The following is a 21555-nucleotide window of genomic DNA, read 5'->3' as shown; positions in this document are numbered from 1 at the left end:
GGAACTGGATAAATTCATGGTGGCCAAGTCATAAATGGCTATTAGCCAGGAAGGGTAAAAAATGGTGTCCCTAGCCTCTGTTCATCAGAGGATGGAGATGGATGGCAGGAGAGAGATCACTTGATCATTGCTTGTTAGCTTCACTCCCTCTGCGGCACCTGGCATTGGCCACTGTTGGTAGACAGATACTGGGCTAGATGGACCTTTGATCTGACCTGGTACGGCTGTTCTTATGTTCTTAAGATCAGGAGTTCTAAAATGAAATTGAAAGAACAATTTGGGGGCGTTTTCCCCCTTTTGTCATTTTCATATGGATTTTTAACAGCTCACAATACTTCATATAATACATAAAAGGTGTAATTTCTGCATCCCAAGAGAAACCAATATTTTCTAATTTTCTGAGGGATATAAAAATTTAGTGTTCTGGTTTTGTGAAGAGATTGCAGTCAATAAAGTTTTAAGTAAGCTTAACTGCTTCTCAGTTTCAGATTGTATTGTATAATGTATGCCTCCTTGTCTGTTCCAGTTTATTGAGAGAACATTCAATTGATGGCACTGGCTGGGCTCCAACTAGAACATTAAAGGTACCATTTCTTTTTTAGCTGTAAAAATTTGTTTGATGTAGTTACCTTTTGAACAGTTCATATTTATAAAATATACGCTTTGCCAGGTTCGGGGAACAGTATTGATGTTTCTATAAAAGTTAGTTTAATATTTTTGTCTTCACTAGAGCCTCAGTGCCTCATTTATTAAAATATGAAGATCTTTTTTTAGTACTTAGCACTGTTTCTTTTCTCTGCCTTATAATCAAAATATTAATGTTAACTTTATTTGTTAAAACCCATTAGCCTAGCTGTACAGACAAATATGGATAGAAAATAAAAACCAGTGCTTTGGCGAACCAAAAAGCTAGTCATAATATTCTATCTATATTGTCTTGTAAACTGTCTCTTTGCTACTAACGAAGAAACTTCATTTCATCTGCTTTAATGTTCTTTTAGTGAGATCTCTGTACTCTTGAACTTCTATTTATAGGGCAACATTTTACCTGCTGAAAGACTGGTTAATAGTAAGGATTGATCCTGCAAAACCCTATTCATAGGAATAGCCCTGTTGACGTGAATGAAATTCAGATGTTTGGTATTGTCTACATGGAGACTTGGTGCTCAATAAGCCAGGATGTAAATCTCCAGTGTACTAGCTTGCTGAGCGCTGTCGACACTGCTGTCACTCACTAAAACATCCATAGTGCACTTCGACGTTATACAGTTTGAAATTTTGAGATTTTCTGTAGAAGTTTCTGAAGAGGTGGATCAGTTAAATATCTAGCTATTATCTTCAAAGTAGATAGACTCCAGTAAAAAGAAGATGTAGTGCACAGATTTTGTTCTTGTCAATACCCATTCAGGAAACTTGTTTCACCTTAGTGTTAGGAACAAAATTGCCATATTTGGGTATTGCATAATCAGAGCACGATTTGCTCCGATGTTGTTCATGTGGGGAAGAAGCTGCATCCCAGCAACATAATAGCCACAAACTAGAAAGCTAGAACTAAGGACAGGTTTGAGGATGCGGTTGAGAGAGAATCTCCCTACCAATAAACCTTTCATGTGCAGTGTAATTGAACATATTTTATTTAATCTTATCACTGTTGTGGATACTACAAGACACACACAAGTTGTGTAAATGCATATAAATAAGGACTGTGCTTGTGAAGCAGACACAATATACAGTAAAATACAGTGCTCATGCTATAAAATAATCACAATAATATATTTGGCAGATTGGAATTTGATTTTGAATACCAAAAGTCATAACTTTTAGAACTTTAAAATCATGTTTTTAATTCTGTAACATCTCCATGGTTAAATGTTAGAATGTTAACTTATTTTTCAGCTTTTGTCCTTCACAAGAAAGCTTAAAATTATTTTTTAATTTTTAATACACTGTATTTTCTCTCTGTTTTTTAAAGAAAATAGATGAAGTTGTCTTCATGCCACCTCAATCTGATTAATCATTGTTGGATAGCTGGAGACATCAGCCCACACAGTGCTAGTATCAGGAGTATCTGCATGCACTTTTTTAGTATATTATTGTTTTCACTACATACACACCAAAGTTGTCTGAGAAATCAGCCATGGGCAAAAAAACCCATTGGATATGTAACTCCAGGCTCCAGCTTCATTTATGAACAATTTCTCCTTCTCTTGTGAGTTTTGCAACTTACTTTCTTAGAACATCTAATAAATCTCCCACCATATAACTTGTATGACAATAAGCACATTAGATGGCAAACGTGATTTTTATCAATATTTAAAGTCTGACTGCGCGTTACGTTTTTTAACCTTGACCTCCATCCAAACAGGCTTTGTTGTGTCATCTAAAAGGCCAATATTTTCCTTTTGGCTCAATATTTTCTTGCCCATATTGCCCCCTCCTTTTGCTTTGTTGTATCTATTATTATTTTATTTATTATTCTAACAATTTAATTAGCCTGTCAATTTCTTGATTTAACCAACTCTGTCACTTTGCCGCCTCCTTGTTTCTTGGGGCTTGTCTTCATGTACAGAGCTACAATGGCACAGCAGCAGCACTTTAGTGAAGAAGCTACTATGACAACAGGAGAGCTGCTCCCGTTGGTGTAGTTAATCCACCTTCCTGAGAGGTGGTAGTTACGTCGACAGGAGAAGCTCTACCCAGAGGGAGCTATGTCTGTATAACCGTCGCTCAGGAGTGTAGATTTTTCACACCTCTGAGCAATATAGTTATACCACCTGGCCTCTGTAGCTTCGTGTTTTTATTAAATCTGTAAATGGTCAGGCTGCCACCATCACAAAACTGTTCCTTTCAGATGCCATCGTAGAGACTACTGCTCAAACCCTTGTGACCTTGAGATTAAACGATTGCAACACACATTGGGTCACACTTAAGATTACATGGAAGCTTTGACTCATGCTCATTGGCTATATAATGTTTTTCTCAGACGTGTTTTGAGATCCATGCTGGTTACCCATTGGTTGCTGGATGGAGGTTAAGGTGTTGTTTATGACATAAGGATGAAGTTGTTAGGACCCTGGCATGCCAGAGTGATATGTCATACACCAATTGTGATCAGAGGCATTAGAGCTAAAACCCCTGTAGTAAGAGAGAGGAGGTTACTGACATCTCCTTCCAGAAGGGTTCTTGACCATACAATTCCTTTTCCTCAGAGCCTGGATTTATTGACCTCCAAAGCATGCTGCAAAGCATTTTTCTTGCGTCTTTTGAGGAGGGGTAGAATGAGAACTTCAGATAGGGACTATTGTGGGCCTTACTTTGTATTTAATTGTCCTTGTCCCGTGATTGTAGAGGCCAGTATAAATTCTGTCTCCCTACTTCTTAACTCATCCATTTCCCTTCTCAGTTGAATCACCCCTCATGGTTTGTTTTGTAGCATCTGGTTGGGGCATGTTTAGTTCCATAGAGTGAGTGTCAATAATCTCACATTTAGTAAACTCAGAATATTGGCTACCCTTATTATTGGTGAAATTGGTCTTTCTACCTCTTACCATTTTAAAAAAACCCAAAAACTTCTGTGTGAATGTTTTTCATGAGCACTGAAATTTAGCATTCAACAAAAGAAAGGAACCAGGTAGTGTTTCTAATACCTTTTAAAGAAAAAAATAGTTAAATCATTTCCCCAGTTTCTGTAGAGGATGAAGATCTGTTGGGATACAGAATACTAAATGGTATAATTGTCAGGATGCTGTTTTAGAGCTAAGAAATCACTGTACATTTCCCTGAAGGTCTTCTCTTCATCTACCTATAAGCCTTTTATTCTTATATTTTTGCATGTTTTTCTTCTAAAATGTTTTCTCTGTGTTGAAGCAATTTTTCCTTCAGTTCTTTCTCACTTGTCACACAATTGTTGTTCATGATGTCAAAATATCTTGAAGTGCAAAGAAATTTCATAAATACATTTATTTTGGCTTCAACAGTTGTTCAGGGTAATTGTGATATATTTCAGTAAGACCTGCATGTCAGATTTCAAAATTAGACCCTGAATAGGAGCACAGTAAATTCATTCTTCTCTTCAATACAGAAGTGGCTTTAAAAAACAAATGTTGAGGCTGAAATAGCCGCTTTAGTAATGGCAAATGCTTATAGCTTGTTTTTTAATATGAAGTGTGACTACATAAAAATCCAGTGACTGATTAATCCTTTCCCCTCTATTCGTAATCCATCCAGTTAGTATACACAAAATGAGCACATTGTTTGAAATACAAATGTTTTATTTTGTGTATCAAAGGAGGAAAAATGTTCCATGGAAGGAGTCCTGTCATGGATTTCTCTGTGGTCAAGGCTAAGTCGCTTAACTATCCAGCTGAGTGTCTGCATCTGTAAAACCAATATCATGCCTCCTTGCCTGCCTCACAGGGATTTTGTGGCTACATTTTTCAGTGTTTGTAAAAGAGATCCTTGGATGGATCTTCATAAACTCTAATTATATTCTTCGTTAAACACATGGAAGTATGTTTTGTGTGTGTGTATAAATTGTGTTAGTATTATTCAAACACACAATGGTTACTGCATATGTACTGTATGTATACTAGGTACATAGCATAAACTGGAAAAAATGCATTTAGTTGTGAGCTGTGTGTAAAACTGTAGTCATGTGATGATAAATTTAATTTATTGTTACCATTTCTTCTGCACTCTGACCACTAATCCATCTCCCAAAACTTAATCTAATGTTCCAAACTCCTGAGCTTCTTCAAACAACTGCCATTTTGTAAAACCCTGTCTGCCATATCAATAGTATGTAATGTGTTCTCTTCCTTCAAAATGTAGAATCTTCCTCCAGAATTTCACTGATTACCTGCAAGACAGGTAATATTCAGTCATTTACCAGTGACTAATTTAGAGTTCAGTATCTCATATTGGAATCAGGACTGGTGATTTGTAATCTGCCTAGTTTTGCAGATGGAGGGATCCAGCATTACCCAATATAATGTTTCAGTCCCACCTAAAACATGAATTTTTTCTGAAAAAATGTGGCATTTTCAGATTACAAGATTGTACCATAAAGGTTTTATTGATAATATAGCTATCTTGAATTTATCCTGATAAAACCTTGAAAATGCGCCACACTAACATGTATATTCCAGGTGTGTGTTTGTTTATATTAACTGAAAATATTACTGTTCATATGCTAGTACTTTTTTGAAAGACAGTTGTTTCAGAAGAAGTGACTAAAATCCATTGCCTCATCCTCTATGTCCTTATGGTGGCAGCAGAGAACTCTTACGTGCAAATATATAGGGGGAAAATGCTTTAAAATAGGGTTGTAATAAAATACTAAACACGTTTTCTTTATCATTAATTGGATAGCCACTTGTACAGGCATTTAAATTATGCTTTCTTTAAATTTTCTCTCACTTGTATCAAATATTTCATTAAGTTCTCCTTTGATTAAATATGCTCTGACAGAATATAGTATTTTCAGTCAGAAACTCCCAGCCAACTTTAAATTCATCATTCCATCACATTATTGCATTTATTTCAGTTAATGTCTTAGATTCTTCTCATTTTCATGGTTGGGGGTTCTACATATATCACTCTATCCTGAAGATCAACCAATTCTTTTTTACTTGATACGTTCTCCCCTATATCTTCAAGGCCTCATAATTTAACAATAATCCTTCTGACAAAGAGGACACTCCTTTGAGAACTTCACAACACAACTTCTTAACTCACCATAAGTATTTATCTTTTAGCAATATGATGTGCTTGGTCCAAGGGCACAATGTGTGCTACTTTCCCAGCTTTCATAGCAAAGGGAGAAGATTAAACAACATGGGCTTGGAACTAAATGAAGAGCTCCTGTATGGCAAGTTGTGTCCAAACAATGGTCCAGCCTAAAGTTGGGCCCTGGATAATATACAGTTGATGTTCAGTACTCATAGGGAAGTGATGAGACAGGAGAAGGGTGTCCAGTTTACACCATGGCCATCTTGAGACAAAAGGAACACTCAAACCCTTCAGAATACTCAAGAAATTCATATGTTGATTAAGACGTATAGTTGAGTTGTAGTGTACTTATAAAATTTTTTTCTTCTTGATTGGATTATAACTTTTAAAGAAATGTGTATCTGGTACTTGACGCCATTTGTGGAGCTAAGTTTTTCAGACATCATTCCAAATTCTCCTTTTGTTCCTGAGGGGAGGATACTTCCTACCATGTTTTTCTGAAATATGCCCTAGCATAAATGTCTGGAGGAACCTTGTCCATGATCAAATGGGACCATGTGTGAGACTTCATAGATTGTGTCTGGGAAAGCAACTCCTTTACATAGCATAAATGTTCTTAAAACGTGAAGAAAGCAATATGTTGTGCCTGTGGATGCACATAGCTCCCATTGAAATCCATGACATTGATTTTCATCCAAGGACAGAAATTGGTCACAAATGTAAAAAATGAAGACATTTTCTAGAGTGCAAAGACATAATGATTTTATTTGCGTTGTGCCATATCTGAAGCTGCTGCAGAACTGTTAAAATGTCAACAAAAGAATATTTTCTTAAAGCAGTGATTGTGTTCTTGCAAAGGAAGTATTTCATGTAAATTATACTGTTGTAAGGGGAAAATAACAAGACCAAAGAATTTTGAATTTGTTGGGGGTACATACAAGCTAACAGGTTTAGAATTAAGGAACATAGGAATTGCTATACTGTGTCAGGCCAGTGGTCCATCTAGTTAGTATCTTGTCTCTGCCATTGACCAGTCCCAGATACTTAAGAAGAAGGTGGTAGAATTAGAATCCCTGGAATGGACAATTTTGAAATAACCTGCCATGGAAAAAGTTCCTTCTTAACTCTAGGAAGTTAGTGATTACTTTATACCCTTAGGCATGAGGCTTTTAGCCTTTGTTTTTTATTTTACCTAACATAACTGTAGACATTCTCATTTTTCATGTGAAGATTGAATCTTTTTTTGAATCCTAAATTCTGAGATATTATTCTATCTTGTACCAGTGTGGTCCACAGATTAATTATGGATTGTATAACAAGTAATTTCCTTTTACCAGTTGTAAATTGTTCCTATTTCAGTTTGTCTCCCCCATTGTTCTTGGATTATGAGAGAGGGCAAATAGGAGTGCCTAATTTACATTCTGCATACCATTCAGTATTTCATATACTTCTGACATGTACCCTGTTGTTCATCTTTGTTCTAAACTGAACAGTCCTAAACTTTCTGATCTCTTATAGTGAAGTTTTTCTGTGCCTCTAGTAATTTTTGTAGCCTGTGTCTGGATCCCTTCCATTTCTGCTAAAATATAATTTAAGACTGGGTGATCAAAGCTTAACACAGTCTTCAAAATGAGGGGTATACAAATAATTTATTTTAATTCCATTTTAACACTTGAAGTTTATTCTCCCGTTGAACGTGTATCTTAACATTTTATTTGCTTTTTGGAAGGCTGCTATGCATTAAGCAGTTATGTCCATAGATCTAGCCACAATTATACTGAATTCTTTTCCCTGAGTGATTAGTTATTTAGAACCTAGAAATATGTATGAATAATTCATATTATCTCTCCAATGTGCATTTCCTTGCATTTGTCCACATTGAATTTCATCTGCCCTCTGCCTAGTTTAAGTAGGGCCCCTGATATTCGTCAGTCATTTCTAATAATACTAGTCTTGACTCTGCTAAATAAAAAATAATTGTCATTACTGGCTGTTACTTTAAAAAATATAGGAAAAATGAGTTCTCATGTTTGTATAGGTCAGTGACTCCCTTATCAGTTCTGAAAGTCAAACTGTGTTCTTTCTGCCATTATAATCAGTAATAATCTACAATTGGAAATTAATCAGTATGTGTTGATACACGAACCGTGAAAATACCCAAGGTATTTCTTATAGCTGTATTGGCTCTGCAGTGCTAAAAGGAGTAAAAAGCATTAAAAACCTTTATTTTTAAAGAATGCGTAGAGAACATTTGCAAGGATACCGAATGCTTCATTTACTGCTAAGTAACCCTACTTTGGAGGCAGTATATTGGTTATATATGGACAATTGGAGGAATTTACTGTTTCTGGGACTTTCACATTTACCAGTGAGGTGTGTGCTGTCTTCAATTTTTACTTCAAATTATAGTAGGTTCTGTTTTGAAGAGCTTCTTTTGTTACTTTAATGTCACTACCTCAAGGAAAGTTGAGAGCAGGAATGAGATCAATGGAGATTACAAGAAGGAAATCCCATATTAGGCTTTAGACTCGTGGTCTTAGACCCGAAAAATAGTGGCAATTTTTTAGTATTTATTTTCCTATGATTTTCCATTTGGATTACCTTTTCGTCCTGGAGGATGTATTGCTTTAATCTAAAACCATAGTCACTCAACAGACTGTATCTAAATTCTGCTGGGAGTAGTGGCAACTTAAAATAATTGGAGAAAAAATTCAAAAGCAGATGGAAATAAATTTAATATGAAAATAATCAGCATTCAGTATCAGTATTGATTTTTTCATGTTGATTTGAATCTAATCTGTTTTTTAATGTTTTCCATTTTTTGTGGCTATAGAAATGTCTGCATATATTTGTTTTGTAACAGCTTTCCAAGGGAGATGGGGCACTGTGAGAGCAGTTGTGGCAGGGAGGGGAAGATAAAGGCTTTATTCTGAGAGGAAGGCAAAACTGAAGGCTTCACAGCTGTGATGAACAGTACGAAGGTCAGATCTTGTTACTAAGGAGTACAAAGTAATAAAGTCTAACCTAGGCAGCAATCCTGCCTTTGCATGGACATTGATTCAGTGTCTAGTATTTTCTAACTCCTTCTGTGACTCTCTCACACACACATCTACACTAGAAGAACATTATTAAGATTGCAAGGTCAAGCACTCAAAAGTTAGTAAATGCCATAATTAAGATTGCATGTGCAGCCTTAATTTGCCTTCCTTGTGCATATGCATTGTGATATAATCTTTAACTACATGAGCCCATACAGATTTTTCCAGAATCCCTGCCTCATGCAATGCACAGGATGGAATTGCTCAGAGGACGAATCGGGTTGTATAGTAAAGACAGTTGTTTTCTGTGGGACCCTGTCTCATTTGTTGCAGAGGTTGGAAGGTGTGTAGTGAATTAAAGAGAAGACTGTTGGAAGGAAAAAGGGGTGTTTTCATGGCTAAGGCAGTTGAAGGCTGCTCTGGAGAATTTTATTCTATCCCTGCCTCAGCATCACATGGCAATTCTAAGGAAGTCACTTAAACCAAACATCTCACAGGTCGTAACTCTGTATTTTTCATTTTTGGGTGTGTAGGTTGAGGTCCTGGAGCCTGACTTACAGAAACTCTGAGCACTTGCGGCTGAAGTCAATGGGAGCTGTGCTTTGAACCTACAAAGTGCTATACAATGCTAAGTGCACTGAAAAATCTGGTTTTAGGCATCTCAAATTGGGCAGCCAAAATAAGCAGATACTTTTGATGTTAGTCTTTCTGTGCCTTAGATCCCAGTCTGTAAAATGGGGATAAAACCACCTCAGTTCACAGGAGGCTTGTGAAAATAGATCAATTAATGTTTGTAAAGTGGTAAATGCCATAGAAAAGCCCATGAGGCAATTAATAGTACTATCTTCAGAGCGGGGATTGAAAAGCATGAAATAAAAAGGCCTAGGGGCACACAATTAACAGTTAGGATAAAACAAAATATTGAATAACTGCTCATTAATTGAGTACTGTCCATATTGTGCACTGAATGAGGCAGAGGTCTTGTGGATAAAAATTAATACATGATTCTGTAATTAAAGACTGTTTAATAATGCAGACACACAAGGGGGGAGGTGAATTAAGGTTGCAGAGGCAACCTTAATTCTGACACTTCCTAACTTTTGATTGCTTGATTTTGCAACCTTCTATTCTTTTCACATATATTTGTGTGTGTGGTTTCCCAGGTATTTAAAAAAGCAAGCTGAAAAAACAAATTCCATCATGTGGTGTAGGGGTGTCAATTAATCTCAGTTAGCTCACACGATTAACTCAAAAACATTAATCAGGATTAAAAAAATTAATCTCGATGTATCACAGTTTTAATTGCACTGTTAAATAGTAGAATACCAATTGAAATTCATTAAATATTTTTGGATGTTTTTCTACATACTCAAATATATTGATTTCAGTAACACAGAATGCAAAGTGTACAGTGCTCACTTTATTTTTTTAATAGTAAATATTTTCACTGTAAAAATTATAAACAGAAACAAACATGTCCTCTGAAATGGTCGTTGAAGCATGAAGGGACATATGAATCTTTAGTACACCTGGCACATAAATATCTTGCAACGCCAACTACAACAATGCCATGCGAACGCCTGTTCTCACTTCCAGGTAACATTGTAAACAAGAAGCGGACAGCAGTGTCTTCTGCAAATGTAAGCAAACTCTTAAGTGATTGGCTGAACAAACAGGACTGAGTGAACTTGTAGGTGAGGAAGGAATCATCAGGGATTTTTGCTGTTAAAAATCAAAGTCTATTGAGCGTGTGTAAATTGTGATTTTTTTTTTCCAAAAGCTTAAACTTAGCCAAATTTGGGTGGATTTTCACGGGAATGACAAAAGGCACTTCTTTAATACAGAGCCCACTCCCTGCCAAATTTCAAGGCCCTGCTCCAAAGTACGGGGTCACTAGACCATTTCAAAGAGAATGTCTCATTAATTTTTTTTAACATTTACAAACCAAGATATTTTCCCCTAAATCCCATTCTTGGGAATAGTTGAAGCATTTTTGGCTAAAATGGTATGGCTTTAAAAAAAAAAATATGGAGACAGACACCAACATGGAAAATTTCAACCCGAATATTCAGTTTGGCAAAGATATAAACAACTGAAAACAGTGTATTGCAATGGGAAGTGCAGGGTAAACTTAATAATAGGTGGTTCTACAAGCCCTGCCTATATATCACTGTAGAATCTTTATTACTGCCACAGAAAGAAAGTAAATGTGTATGCTGGTGGTGATCTGCCCAGTCAGTGTGTAGGAGTCTTCAGAGCTATCAGTAGCAAGTAGTGAACTTACTGCTGTGTCATCTCGCATGTAAGGATTATGAGAGGTGTGATAATGAGAGCCTAGTTTAATTTACTTGCAAATTTTCTGTTGCTTAGCACATCTGATAATTCTTCCTTCTCTGTATGCAGAGGTGTGTTTTTAGTTGCTCTGATAGCTGACCCGGAAGTTCAGGCTTCAAAAGAAGGGGAGTTCAGTGACCTGGGTCTGATGTCATTGCTTGCGATTGACAACTTTGATGACTGTCTTGAGAGGGCAGGGCTGAATAATAGCCACATGTTAATAGTTCCCGACATGTTGTTTGAGAGATTAAAATTGCTGGTAAATGAGATGGAGAGAGGAATGATTTTCTGCCCCCTACTTCAAGGATTTTTTTTTTCTTAGCTGGTTCTGCTTACTCTCTTTTCCCCTAGGGAGAGGTCACTGCATCTCTTTTTTGTGTGTGTATGTGGGAGGGAGGAGGGGCAAGGTTGCAGGGGAGGGGACAGAGCATGGGGCCTGTTGGCACCAATGCTGCTAGTAATTCCCCTATTTTATTATGTTCAGTGCATTCCTGGTACTTGCAGGTAGAACAAATAAAACGCAGGTCAAAAAGTTTAGTATGTGCAGGTGTGAGGAAGATTCTTATACTGCCAGGCATAACAGAAAACTGTTTTTGTATGTCCAAATACAGTAGCTAAACTCTGTAACTATTACATGGGTCTCATGATTCCATGACAGTAATGTTCATATTTTTAAAATGTTTAGAAGAGAAGTGTCAAACCTTTGAGTATAAAATTCATGCTTGAAATGATCTGTAATTTATCATTTTGTGAAGGCAACAACTTGAGGCAGGGTAACAGAGTAGTTAAGCATATTCTCTTTTCTGATGTATGAGACACCCCCAGGCTGCAGTCTGGACTGTGGAACCACTGTGACCCCTTTAACTCTCCTGCCCAGACCGTCACCTCACTGATATGCTGGTGAACAGCAAGCTACTTCAGGCTCTGTTCTCTCAGCCATCAGCATGCAGAGCTACACCCAGCAACATACATGAAGGCTCTCGCGGCCACTCATGAACTATATATAGAGAGACATCCTCGAATTCCCCCTTCCCCAGCCTTGCACCCCAGAAATGTAGTCTTACGCTGCTCAAGACCCCTTGATCAGAGTAAGCTCACTTAATTAGTCAGTCATATCATCAAGGGGTATGAATATGCACCAACCTTTGTAACCTGAGTAGACTTCAAATACTTCTATTTATCTGTAAAACAATGGCTTTATACTTCAGTATCCTGTCATCTATACTATATACTGCCTGGTGTAATTCTGTGCAACAGTTTACATCACTAATTTTAATAAAAATATTTTAGTTTGCATTGGATACATTAATAAATATGAATTGAGTTGCCCCAACTATTTTAACAAAATGTTCACTATTTTGAGTCCTTATTGATGGTACTAGTAGAATGACATCTATCAGATCCCTGCAATTGTTTTTAAACCAGATTTTACCCATTGTCTTCTATACCAATATAGCCTTGATTATATTAGATTCTTGTTTAAGATAACCTTTCTGTTCCATTTACTAGCCATGGCTACATTTCATAATTTGATTCCAGAGATGAACAATTAGACATAACAAATCTCATTTAAAGTAAACTTAAAAAAAAACAAGTGCCAACTCTACTAGTAAACAACATTTAAAAAGCTGTGGTCTGGACTATTTTTAATAAAGATAAATGCAGTACAGTTTCATGATTTCATTTTTATATATTTGTCAGGATTGTATTTTGTTCTGTTGTATCCTAGAGTACAGCAGAGGATGATTCTGTGTTTGCAGCAGAGCACCAGAGCAGCAGAACTTTTGTATAGTTGTGATTGGACAGTCCTTCAGTGTAGAGATTTGAATACCTTACATAACTAGTCAGACCAATACTCTCAACTTCTATTCTATTGTTGAGATGAGCCAATAGAACTAATTTAATTACTGTGAGACCAAGAGCTGTTTATAGCCAAATGGCCCTTGGTCACCTCAGGCACATGGCTCCTGAGCAATGTTTGATGGGCTATAAAATTAGGCTTTCAAAAAGCTCACCACATTTGTCCCTGTATGTCTGAGAAAACTGTTGAGCTACTCCTTATCAGGAAGACATACTGTAGAAAATCAAATGTCTTCTGGCCAAAGAGAACCAGCCCAAGCCACCACATTCACCAGGTGCGATTTACATCGACTGAGGACTTTTTTTTTTTATACTACTGTTGTCATAAAATGTACTTTCACTTTGAGTCTGATATTTCTCCTTTATCTAGTCTTAAGACTATGGGTTTAAGTACGCTGATTTGATTTCTATAGTGTAACTGCATTACAGACTTTTTGAAGGAGTGACTTTCATTTTTGTAAACTTTATGGGAAAATTAGCTTATAGTGTCCCAGGATATGAGAGAGTCAGAGTGCACCTATCTTGCGTCTCTGGACAATTAGTGACAGAACACTTATTTGTTTAAAAAAAAAAACAAACAAAAAGCCTATGACCGTTGTTAATCCCTGCTTCGTACGAAATGTGCAAAAATATACCATTTCTTTTAACTGCTTCTTGCACATTCTCTGTTTTTTGAATTATTATTGCTCCCAGACATGTAAAGGACATTTCATGAGGATGACAAAGTACACTAGAAGAATTTTAATGAAGCCATTCCTGTTTTCCAAGACTCTTTGCTAATACTTTCTGAATACAGAATTCTTTAGTGGGAGTATATTCCTGTTGACTAGTCTCATGGGGACCATTGCATTTAGTTTTCATTATCATTGTAGTGTTGCTCATTCTGAAGCTAGTTCAGAAATCCGGTGGGAGCAGTGGCTTATAAGAGTGTTATGCTGTAATGTAACTGGGGGACAAATATCAAGAGCTCCAGTAAGAAGAAAGTATGTTGTTTTGTGTGCACGCTGTTACAGATTTGGAGCTTGTGACATACATGGCTGACCGTCTCTCCAAAACGAAAACAGACCATGGTTACTGCTTCTGAAATTCTTAGGGAACATTCAAATATTACTTTGGAGCAGTGGTCTCCAACCTGTTTAAGCACAAGATTACTTTTTGATTTTGAATGCAACCCAGGATCTACCCTGCGCCACTCACTCCATCTCCCCCTCCCTCCGTCACTCTCTCTCCCCCACCCTTACTCACTTTCACCAGGCTGGAGCAGGGGGTTGGGGTGCGGGTTCTGGGCTGGGGTCGAGGGGTTCGGAGTGTGCATGGGCTCTGGGCTGAGCCTGGGACAAGGGGTTGGGGTGCAAGAGGGGATCAGGTATAAGTTCTGGGAGTGAGTTTGGATGCAGGAGGGGGCTCAGGGCTGGGGTAGGGGGTAGGGATGTGGGAGGGGGGTTGAGGTGCTGGCTCCAGGTGGGGGCTCAGGGCTGGTGCAGGAAGAGGTACAGGGTGCTGGCTCTGAGACGGGGCTCAGGGCTAGGGCAGGAGGTTGGGGTGTGGGCTCCTGCCAGCACTTACCTCGGGTGGCTCCCAGTGGATAGTGCAGCAGGTCTAAGGCAGGCTCCCTGCCTGTCCTGGCCCCCTGCCATTATCAGAAGATACCAGCACGTCCCTGCAGCCTCTGGAGGGGGTCACATGGCTCTGTGCACTGCCCCTCCCTTTAGACACTGCCTCTGCAGCTCCCATTGGCTGCAGTTTCCCATTCCTGGCCAGTGGGAGCTGCGGGGGCAGTGCCTACGGAGCAGTGCGTGGAGACATCCCCCTTTCCCCCAACGCAGGGACATGCCGGCCGCTTCCAGGAGTGGTGTGAGGCCAGGGCAGGCAGGGAGCCTTCCTTAGCCCTGCTGCGCCACTGGACTTTTAGCGGCTGGAGACTGTTGATTGATTGGCAGGCGCTCCATGATCGATTAGTCGATCACGATCTACCAGTTGGTGACCACTGCTTTGAAAGGAAGAAAATAAATGAGCATAGGAGGAATTGTTTCCCAGTCTTTCTTCCTTCTTTCATGCTAAATAGTGTTTTATACTAATATTTTAAATATTCTGTAATCTAGATAAATATAAAGAGAATGATGCACACCTTAAATAAATTGCTTTCTTTTGGTTAGTAAGTAATACAAATAGTATTTTAAATAAACATTAAGGTTGCAGTGTCAAGCACTAATAAATGTCTACTGAGCATGTACAAATAGATTTTTACTGTTGATCACTACTCTATTTAAAAAAAAAAAAGTAACAGGAGAAGTCTGTGTGTGAATATGACTGTATTTCCTTTTCTTGATTCCAAGTGATAGATATTTTACCAAATGTCTTGTCAAACATATGTTAGCTACAAGATGCAAAGGTCTCAGTTGTCAGTATAATTAACTAGAGTCTATTAGATAAGAAGTACTCCTTAAGAGTTTTCTTTAGGGAGTTTCCATGGTGTAGTTCTTTAGCTGCTTTTGTCTGACTTTTTTAATTAAACAAAACATTAAATACGTCTTTCGTGTAAAAGGAAAATCTTACTTGGTAATTTACATTTTTACACACTGAAAAACGCTATGTAGTTAGTCTTTCAACATCTGAGAACATAGTTATACAAGTCAAAGGCAGTGTTTCAAAGGCATAATTTTGGTGTAGGTTTGATAGCAGATTGTGAAATGGGTGTGAGTTACCTACCTGCTAAGGTTGGCGACTAGAACAGAAGAAAGTCTTCCTAACAAATGAGATGCTTTAAAATTCTTTAATCTCAAGAGAAACTATTTCACAAGCAGCACTTTGTATTTTAAGTCACTATTGCTAAATTTGAAAGGGAGGCATTTTGGAGTTGCAATTTTTTCCTTATTTGGGGTGGCATAAATAAATCTGTAAGGCGTTTTTGGTGTTTTCAAAGTAATGATTTTTAGACCAGCACAAGCATGAAACAATGTGACAGGGCAAAGAGAGAGAGAGAGATCTTCATCAATCAGCCTTTGTGCTGACATGTTGATCTTCTGATGTGCCTTAAGTTGGATTCACCATGCTTTGGCCCAAACAATTGCAGCAGTAAGTGATGGTCACACTCTTGGTCAGCATGCCAGGGACTGCACCATTGACCTCCAGAGCCACAGCACTCTGCAGGGCTCATGTTATGTTGTTTGTTTTTATTTTCATAATTTTGATTTATATGCAAACAAAGTTTTATTTAACCACGTAGATATATTTGTCAGTTATAAAATACACTCCATACAAATATAAAAAATAATAAATCAAAATAAAAAATAGATAAACATTTTTGTTTAACATTTGTTACATAAAATAGCCCACATGCTAATACCAATCATCTTGCATCTCCCCTAACCCCCAAAGCCTGGTTAAATGGATGGGATTTGCGATGTGCTCTGACAACCTTGCAAATCTGCATATTTAATAGGCAAAATCCTGTGTTCTCTGGAGCTAGCTTGACCGAAATACAGTATCTAGGGTCCTGAATTCTAAAGAACCTCAGTACAGCAGAGAGGAAATTTTGGAACACCCTGAGATAAATGATCAGCAGGGGAATAGTTAACGATAGGCTGAAATTTAAATTGTTGCTCTTTTTCTTAGAATTATTGTCCTGCAGATGCCACTGACTGGTTTGTGCTCTTGGTTCCCATTTGGATTGTTTTGTCACAACCAAAAGAGCAAGAAACCTACGGTCCCCTCTCTCTCAGACCCCCCTCCCAAAAAACGGCTTCAGTTCTGTCTAGCACAATTCTGCATCAAGTTCTACAGCCACCGACTGCAGTCACATGCTATATGGGTGGTTGTTAATACACAAACTGCTAGTTTCTTTCCGCTTTTCCGAGGAACAAATACTGTTATACTTTTTCATGCAGGTATAGTATTCATGATTTAAAAATATACTTCGCATGTTCTTTCTATTTTTAGTTCTATTTATTCACAGATTCATGGATTTCCAATGGGTCCCTAACCCGTTTGGGTCTCCCAGCAGTCTACTGACTATAACTGTTTCACATGTTTCATTGTTTTCTGCATAAGTAGCCTATATGTATGTGCTATTGGCATTCAAAGTCCCATATATTGATGTATACAAACATACATGTACAGTGTGACCTTTTTACACGGGGCTAAATTTTTGGTTGGCTCTGTGCCAGTGTGGTAGAATGATGAAGTGGGCAGAGGGAGCCTTTTCCTCTTCAACGCATTTGCACTGTAGAGGAAACCATAACAAAGCCCTGGCTGGGATGATTTAGTTGGGATTGGTCCTACTTTGAGCAGGGGCTTGGACTAGATTACCTCCTGATGACCCTAGAGATTCATTGCCATGGAAGCAAATTGCAAATAGTAGCCGCGATGGGAGCCTTTCGCATTTATAAAATGATCGCTGTTATAAAAGATTCACTGTTATCACAAACTACTAGGAAAACTGACCCAATCCTTGGCAGGAGTGACTTGATTTTGTTTCCACAGTGATTATTCATTATTTTCCATGACGACTTGATTAACACACTGTCCCTTGTCAGCTTCTTGGTTTCCTTAAACAATGTGTTGAAGTTCAGCCAACATACTTTCATGTAGCGATCTTCCCAGGACACAGACGCTTTCTCCATTTTACAGTTGGGTTAGCCTGGCTACAGCACTAAGACTGTTTACCAAGTGCATGGCGGTAGTGACGGCCTATCTCTGGCATTGGGGTATCCAGATTTACCCATACCTCTGCGACTGGCTGGTGAAAGGCAACGTCAAGGCTCAGGTCCAACACGACATCACTATGCTACAAGCCACGTGCCGCTCCTTGAGACTGCTGGTCATCACAAAAAGTCCACATTAATTCCAGTTCAAAGGATAGAATTCATCGGGAGCTTGCTCAACTCGACCTGGGCAAGAGCGTTCCTGCCATTTGACAGGTTTCAGGCCCTGATGGACCTCATTGTGGAAGTGTCCAGGTTTCCCCTGACAACAGCCCAGATGTGCCTGTGCCTACTAGGCCACAATGCAGCTTGCACGTACATGGTCCGCCATGCCAAACTCCGCATGTGGTCCCTGCAGCAATGGCTGGCATCGACCTATTCCCAATCCAGGGACCACCTGGGAAAGATCATAATCCTTCCTCCGGCAGTTCTCACCCCTCTGCAATGGTGGACCGATCGCAAGAAGGTCCTGGAAGGAGTCCCATTTGACAGTCCCGCTCCAATTGTCGAGCTAGTGTTGGACGCTTTGGACCTCGGTTGGGGGCGCACCTCGAACATCTCCAGACCCAGGGGATGTGAACCCTGGAGGAGGCAACATTACACATAAATGGCAAGGAGCTCAGAGCAGTCTGGCTGGCCTCTGGGGTCTTCCTGCCGCACCGGTTGGGCAAAGTGGTGAGAGTACTGACGGGCAATATGGCCTCGATGTTCTACATCAGCAGGCAAGGAGGCGCACGCTTGTCGGCTCTCTGCCAAGAGGCACTCCATCTCTGGGACTTCTGCATCGGCCATGTCTTCCATCTGGAATCGTAACCTCCCTGGCATCAGGAATGCCCTAGCAGGGACTTCTCCTCTTACCACGAGTGATTGCTCCGCCCAGAGGTGGCCCGCATGATCTTCCAGAAGTGGGGAACTCCGTAAGTAGATCTGTTTGCCACCAGACAAAACAGAAAGTGCCACTGGTTTTGCAGGGCCTGAGCAAAGTCTCCCTCTCCAATGCCTTCCTCCTGTCGTGGGCCAAGGGTCTGATGTACGCATTCCCGCTGATCCCTCTGGTCAATCGGGTCCTAGTAAAGATCAAGAGGGACAAGGCACAGGTTATCGTGATTGCCCCTCCGTGCCTCTTGCCAGCACTGGTTCAGCATGCTCATGAACATGACGGTGGCCCCTCCCTGGCCCCTTCCCGACCATCCATACCTGCTGTCACAGGATCACAGTCAGCTCCTACACCCCTACTTCAAGTCTCCACACCTCTTGGTGTGGATGCTCTGTGGTTGAACCTGGAGGAGTGTATCTGCTCGGAGGAGGTCCAGCATGTCCTCCTGGGAAGTAGGAAGCCATCCACGAGACTAACATACCTGGCTAAGTGGATGAGGTTTTCCCACTGGGTGTCAGAGCATGGCATTTCTCTCTTGCGTTCTTCAGTGCAGTCATCTTGGATTACTTACTGCAGCTCAGGAACCAGGGTCTGGTGCATTCTTCCATCAGAGTGCACCTTGCGGCCATCTCTGCATTCCAGCAGCCAATCCAAGATCAGACGGTCTTTTCTAATGACATGACTGTCAGGTTCCTGAGGGGCCTCGAAAGGCTTTACCCGCAGGTATGAGCCACTGGGTTTCTGCTCCCTTTCCTATTTGTCCTGGAAGGTCATTTTCTTGGTGGCAGTGACATCGGTGAGACAAGTCTCAGCAATTAAGGCTTTGATCTTGGAACAGCCTTATATGGTGTTTTAGAAGGACAAGGTCCAGCTGTGGCCCCACCCAATCTTCCTGCCGAAGGTGGTATCTTCCTTCCACATGACACAGGATGTATTCCTGCCAGTGTTCTGTCTCAAGCTGCACAAGACTGCCAAGGAGAGACGTGTGCACGTGCTGCATGTCCGGAGGGCCTTGACTTTTTATTTGTAGCATACCAAGCCTTTCCGTAAATTGACCCAGCTGTTTATCGCTACAGCAGATAGGAGGAAGGGCCTTCTGGTTTTTTTGTGGAGGATTTCCAACTGGATCACCTCTTGCAGGAAGCACTCTTGCAAGCTAGCAAAGGTCCTTCTGCCGCCAGTTGCACTGCTGTACAGCCAAAATGCTTCTGAAATAAATGTAGTCCAACTTTACTAATTCTGGGTCACTGAGAACAAAAATGATGCTTAAAATTGTTGATTGGCTCTAGTTTTCAAGATATGCTATTGGGTCAGTGTATATGACCCTTGACTTGGGAATGGCGGAGGATAAGTGAGTTATAAAGGGAAGGGATCTCAATTTAAACCAGAAATGACTAAAATACATCTTTGACTGGATCTATGAATAAATCTATGACTGGGTTTGGACAGTATTTGCTTTTGAGGCAAAACAATGAATGATGCAATCTGAAGCTGGTATTGCGTCATACATGATATGAATTGCATCATGTTATTCCTAGAAGTCATGGATGATGCAGTCATAACGAAGCTTACATCACTCTGCTGAACAAATTGCCCTATATCAGCTCTAGAAATCATACAGTGTCGTGCTCTCTTATTTGTCAGTGTTTGATTTTGCAAAGGGACACATTTCTGTTTAGCCAAAGTCAGCAGAGATGCCTTGTACTTGTGTGAACAGTGCAGATAACTTCTGCTATGTTTGTGGTGAAGTGACTTTTGCATCACAAAAGTGCAGTATAACCACTATGGTTAAGAAAGCCTATCACTTTTATTTTGGCTGCAAAATTGGAGCTCAGGACAAGAGGTGGGCCCCACAGATATGCTGCAGCACTTGTGCAACAAATCTTCGCCAGTGGTTGAACAGGAAAAGGAAATCTGTCTTTTGCAGTGCCAATAATTTGGAGAGAGCCAACAGATCATACCAGCAATTGTTACTTCTGCATGGTGCCTCCAGTTGGGAAAGGTGTGTCAAAGAAGAAAAAGTAGACTGTGCATTATCCAAACATTCCATCAGCTATACGCCCAGTACCCCACGGAGAAGGACTGCCGGTTTCTGATGCACCAGAATCATTCTCACTTGAGTCAGATGAGGAAGAGGATGAAACTTCTGGTCCTGAACCATCAATGGCACAGGACCCACATTTTCTCCCATCCTCCTCCTCTGAACCACACTTCATAACACAAGGTGAACTGAATGACCTTGTCAGGGATTTGGAACTACCCAAGAGTAAGGCAGAGCCGTTGGGCTCCAGACTACAGCAGTGGAATCTCCTGGCAGGCTATCAGGGCAAATGGAGCCCATCAATGCTTGCAGACTATTGCTGGACAGTGACAAGAGATGCTCCATTTAATGAATACAAGAGACAAGCCAAGAAGCGCCGAGTAGACACTGAATAGGACTAAACTCTGTACATAGTTTTTTGCCTTTTGTTTCATAATCAGTTTTATTTATATAACCCTTTTGCTGATTTTTAAAGTGTTACATAAACAGGACAGGTGAAATATTATCATGTAAAGCAACCATAAACACATGAAAAGACCTAGGTTTACAATTTATGATTAAAACTCTACTATCTACACAATATACATAGACATAAAATGTAAAAACTTAAATATCTTAGAAACAGTAGCCAATCAGTTGTTTTAATTGTCATATTTGAATTGAGCACGTCAAAATACATAATAAATATCACATTTTATCTCTGAAACAGATGACTTCTCAAAAATTGTAGACCAGTGTTGTCAGGGCCCATTCAACTAAAGTGCAGGCATCCTTGGCAGCTTTCCTGGCATACATCTCGAACCAGGACATCTGTAGAGCTGCGACGTGGTCCTCGGTCCACCCACTCACATCTCATTGTGCCATCACTCAGCAGGCTAGAGATAACGCTGCGTTCGGCAGAGCTGTATTACAATCAGCGCAGCCATGAACTTCTACCTGCCTGAACAGGAGCTGCTGGGAGTCATCTAATAT

At 39.7% G+C, this 21555-nt stretch overlaps 1 protein-coding gene across 2 annotated transcripts in view; it reads left to right on the top strand.

Moving 5' to 3' along the window:
• UBE2F (ubiquitin conjugating enzyme E2 F (putative)) overlaps positions 1–21555 on the top strand; it is a 140455-nt gene that overhangs the window by 76727 nt on the left and 42173 nt on the right. For both annotated transcript variants that reach the window (XM_050916222.1, XM_050916221.1), the window contains one exon: positions 527–584. In XM_050916222.1, the coding sequence (XP_050772179.1) occupies positions 527–584 (58 nt within the window). The remainder of the gene's footprint in view (positions 1–526; positions 585–21555) is intronic.

This window comes from Gopherus flavomarginatus, chromosome 10 (assembly GCF_025201925.1).
Source record: "Gopherus flavomarginatus isolate rGopFla2 chromosome 10, rGopFla2.mat.asm, whole genome shotgun sequence".
In the NCBI taxonomy this organism is placed as follows: Eukaryota; Metazoa; Chordata; order Testudines; family Testudinidae; genus Gopherus; species Gopherus flavomarginatus.
The sequence above is the reverse complement of the archived record's forward strand: the minus strand, read 5'-3'. Positions and strand labels throughout refer to the sequence as shown.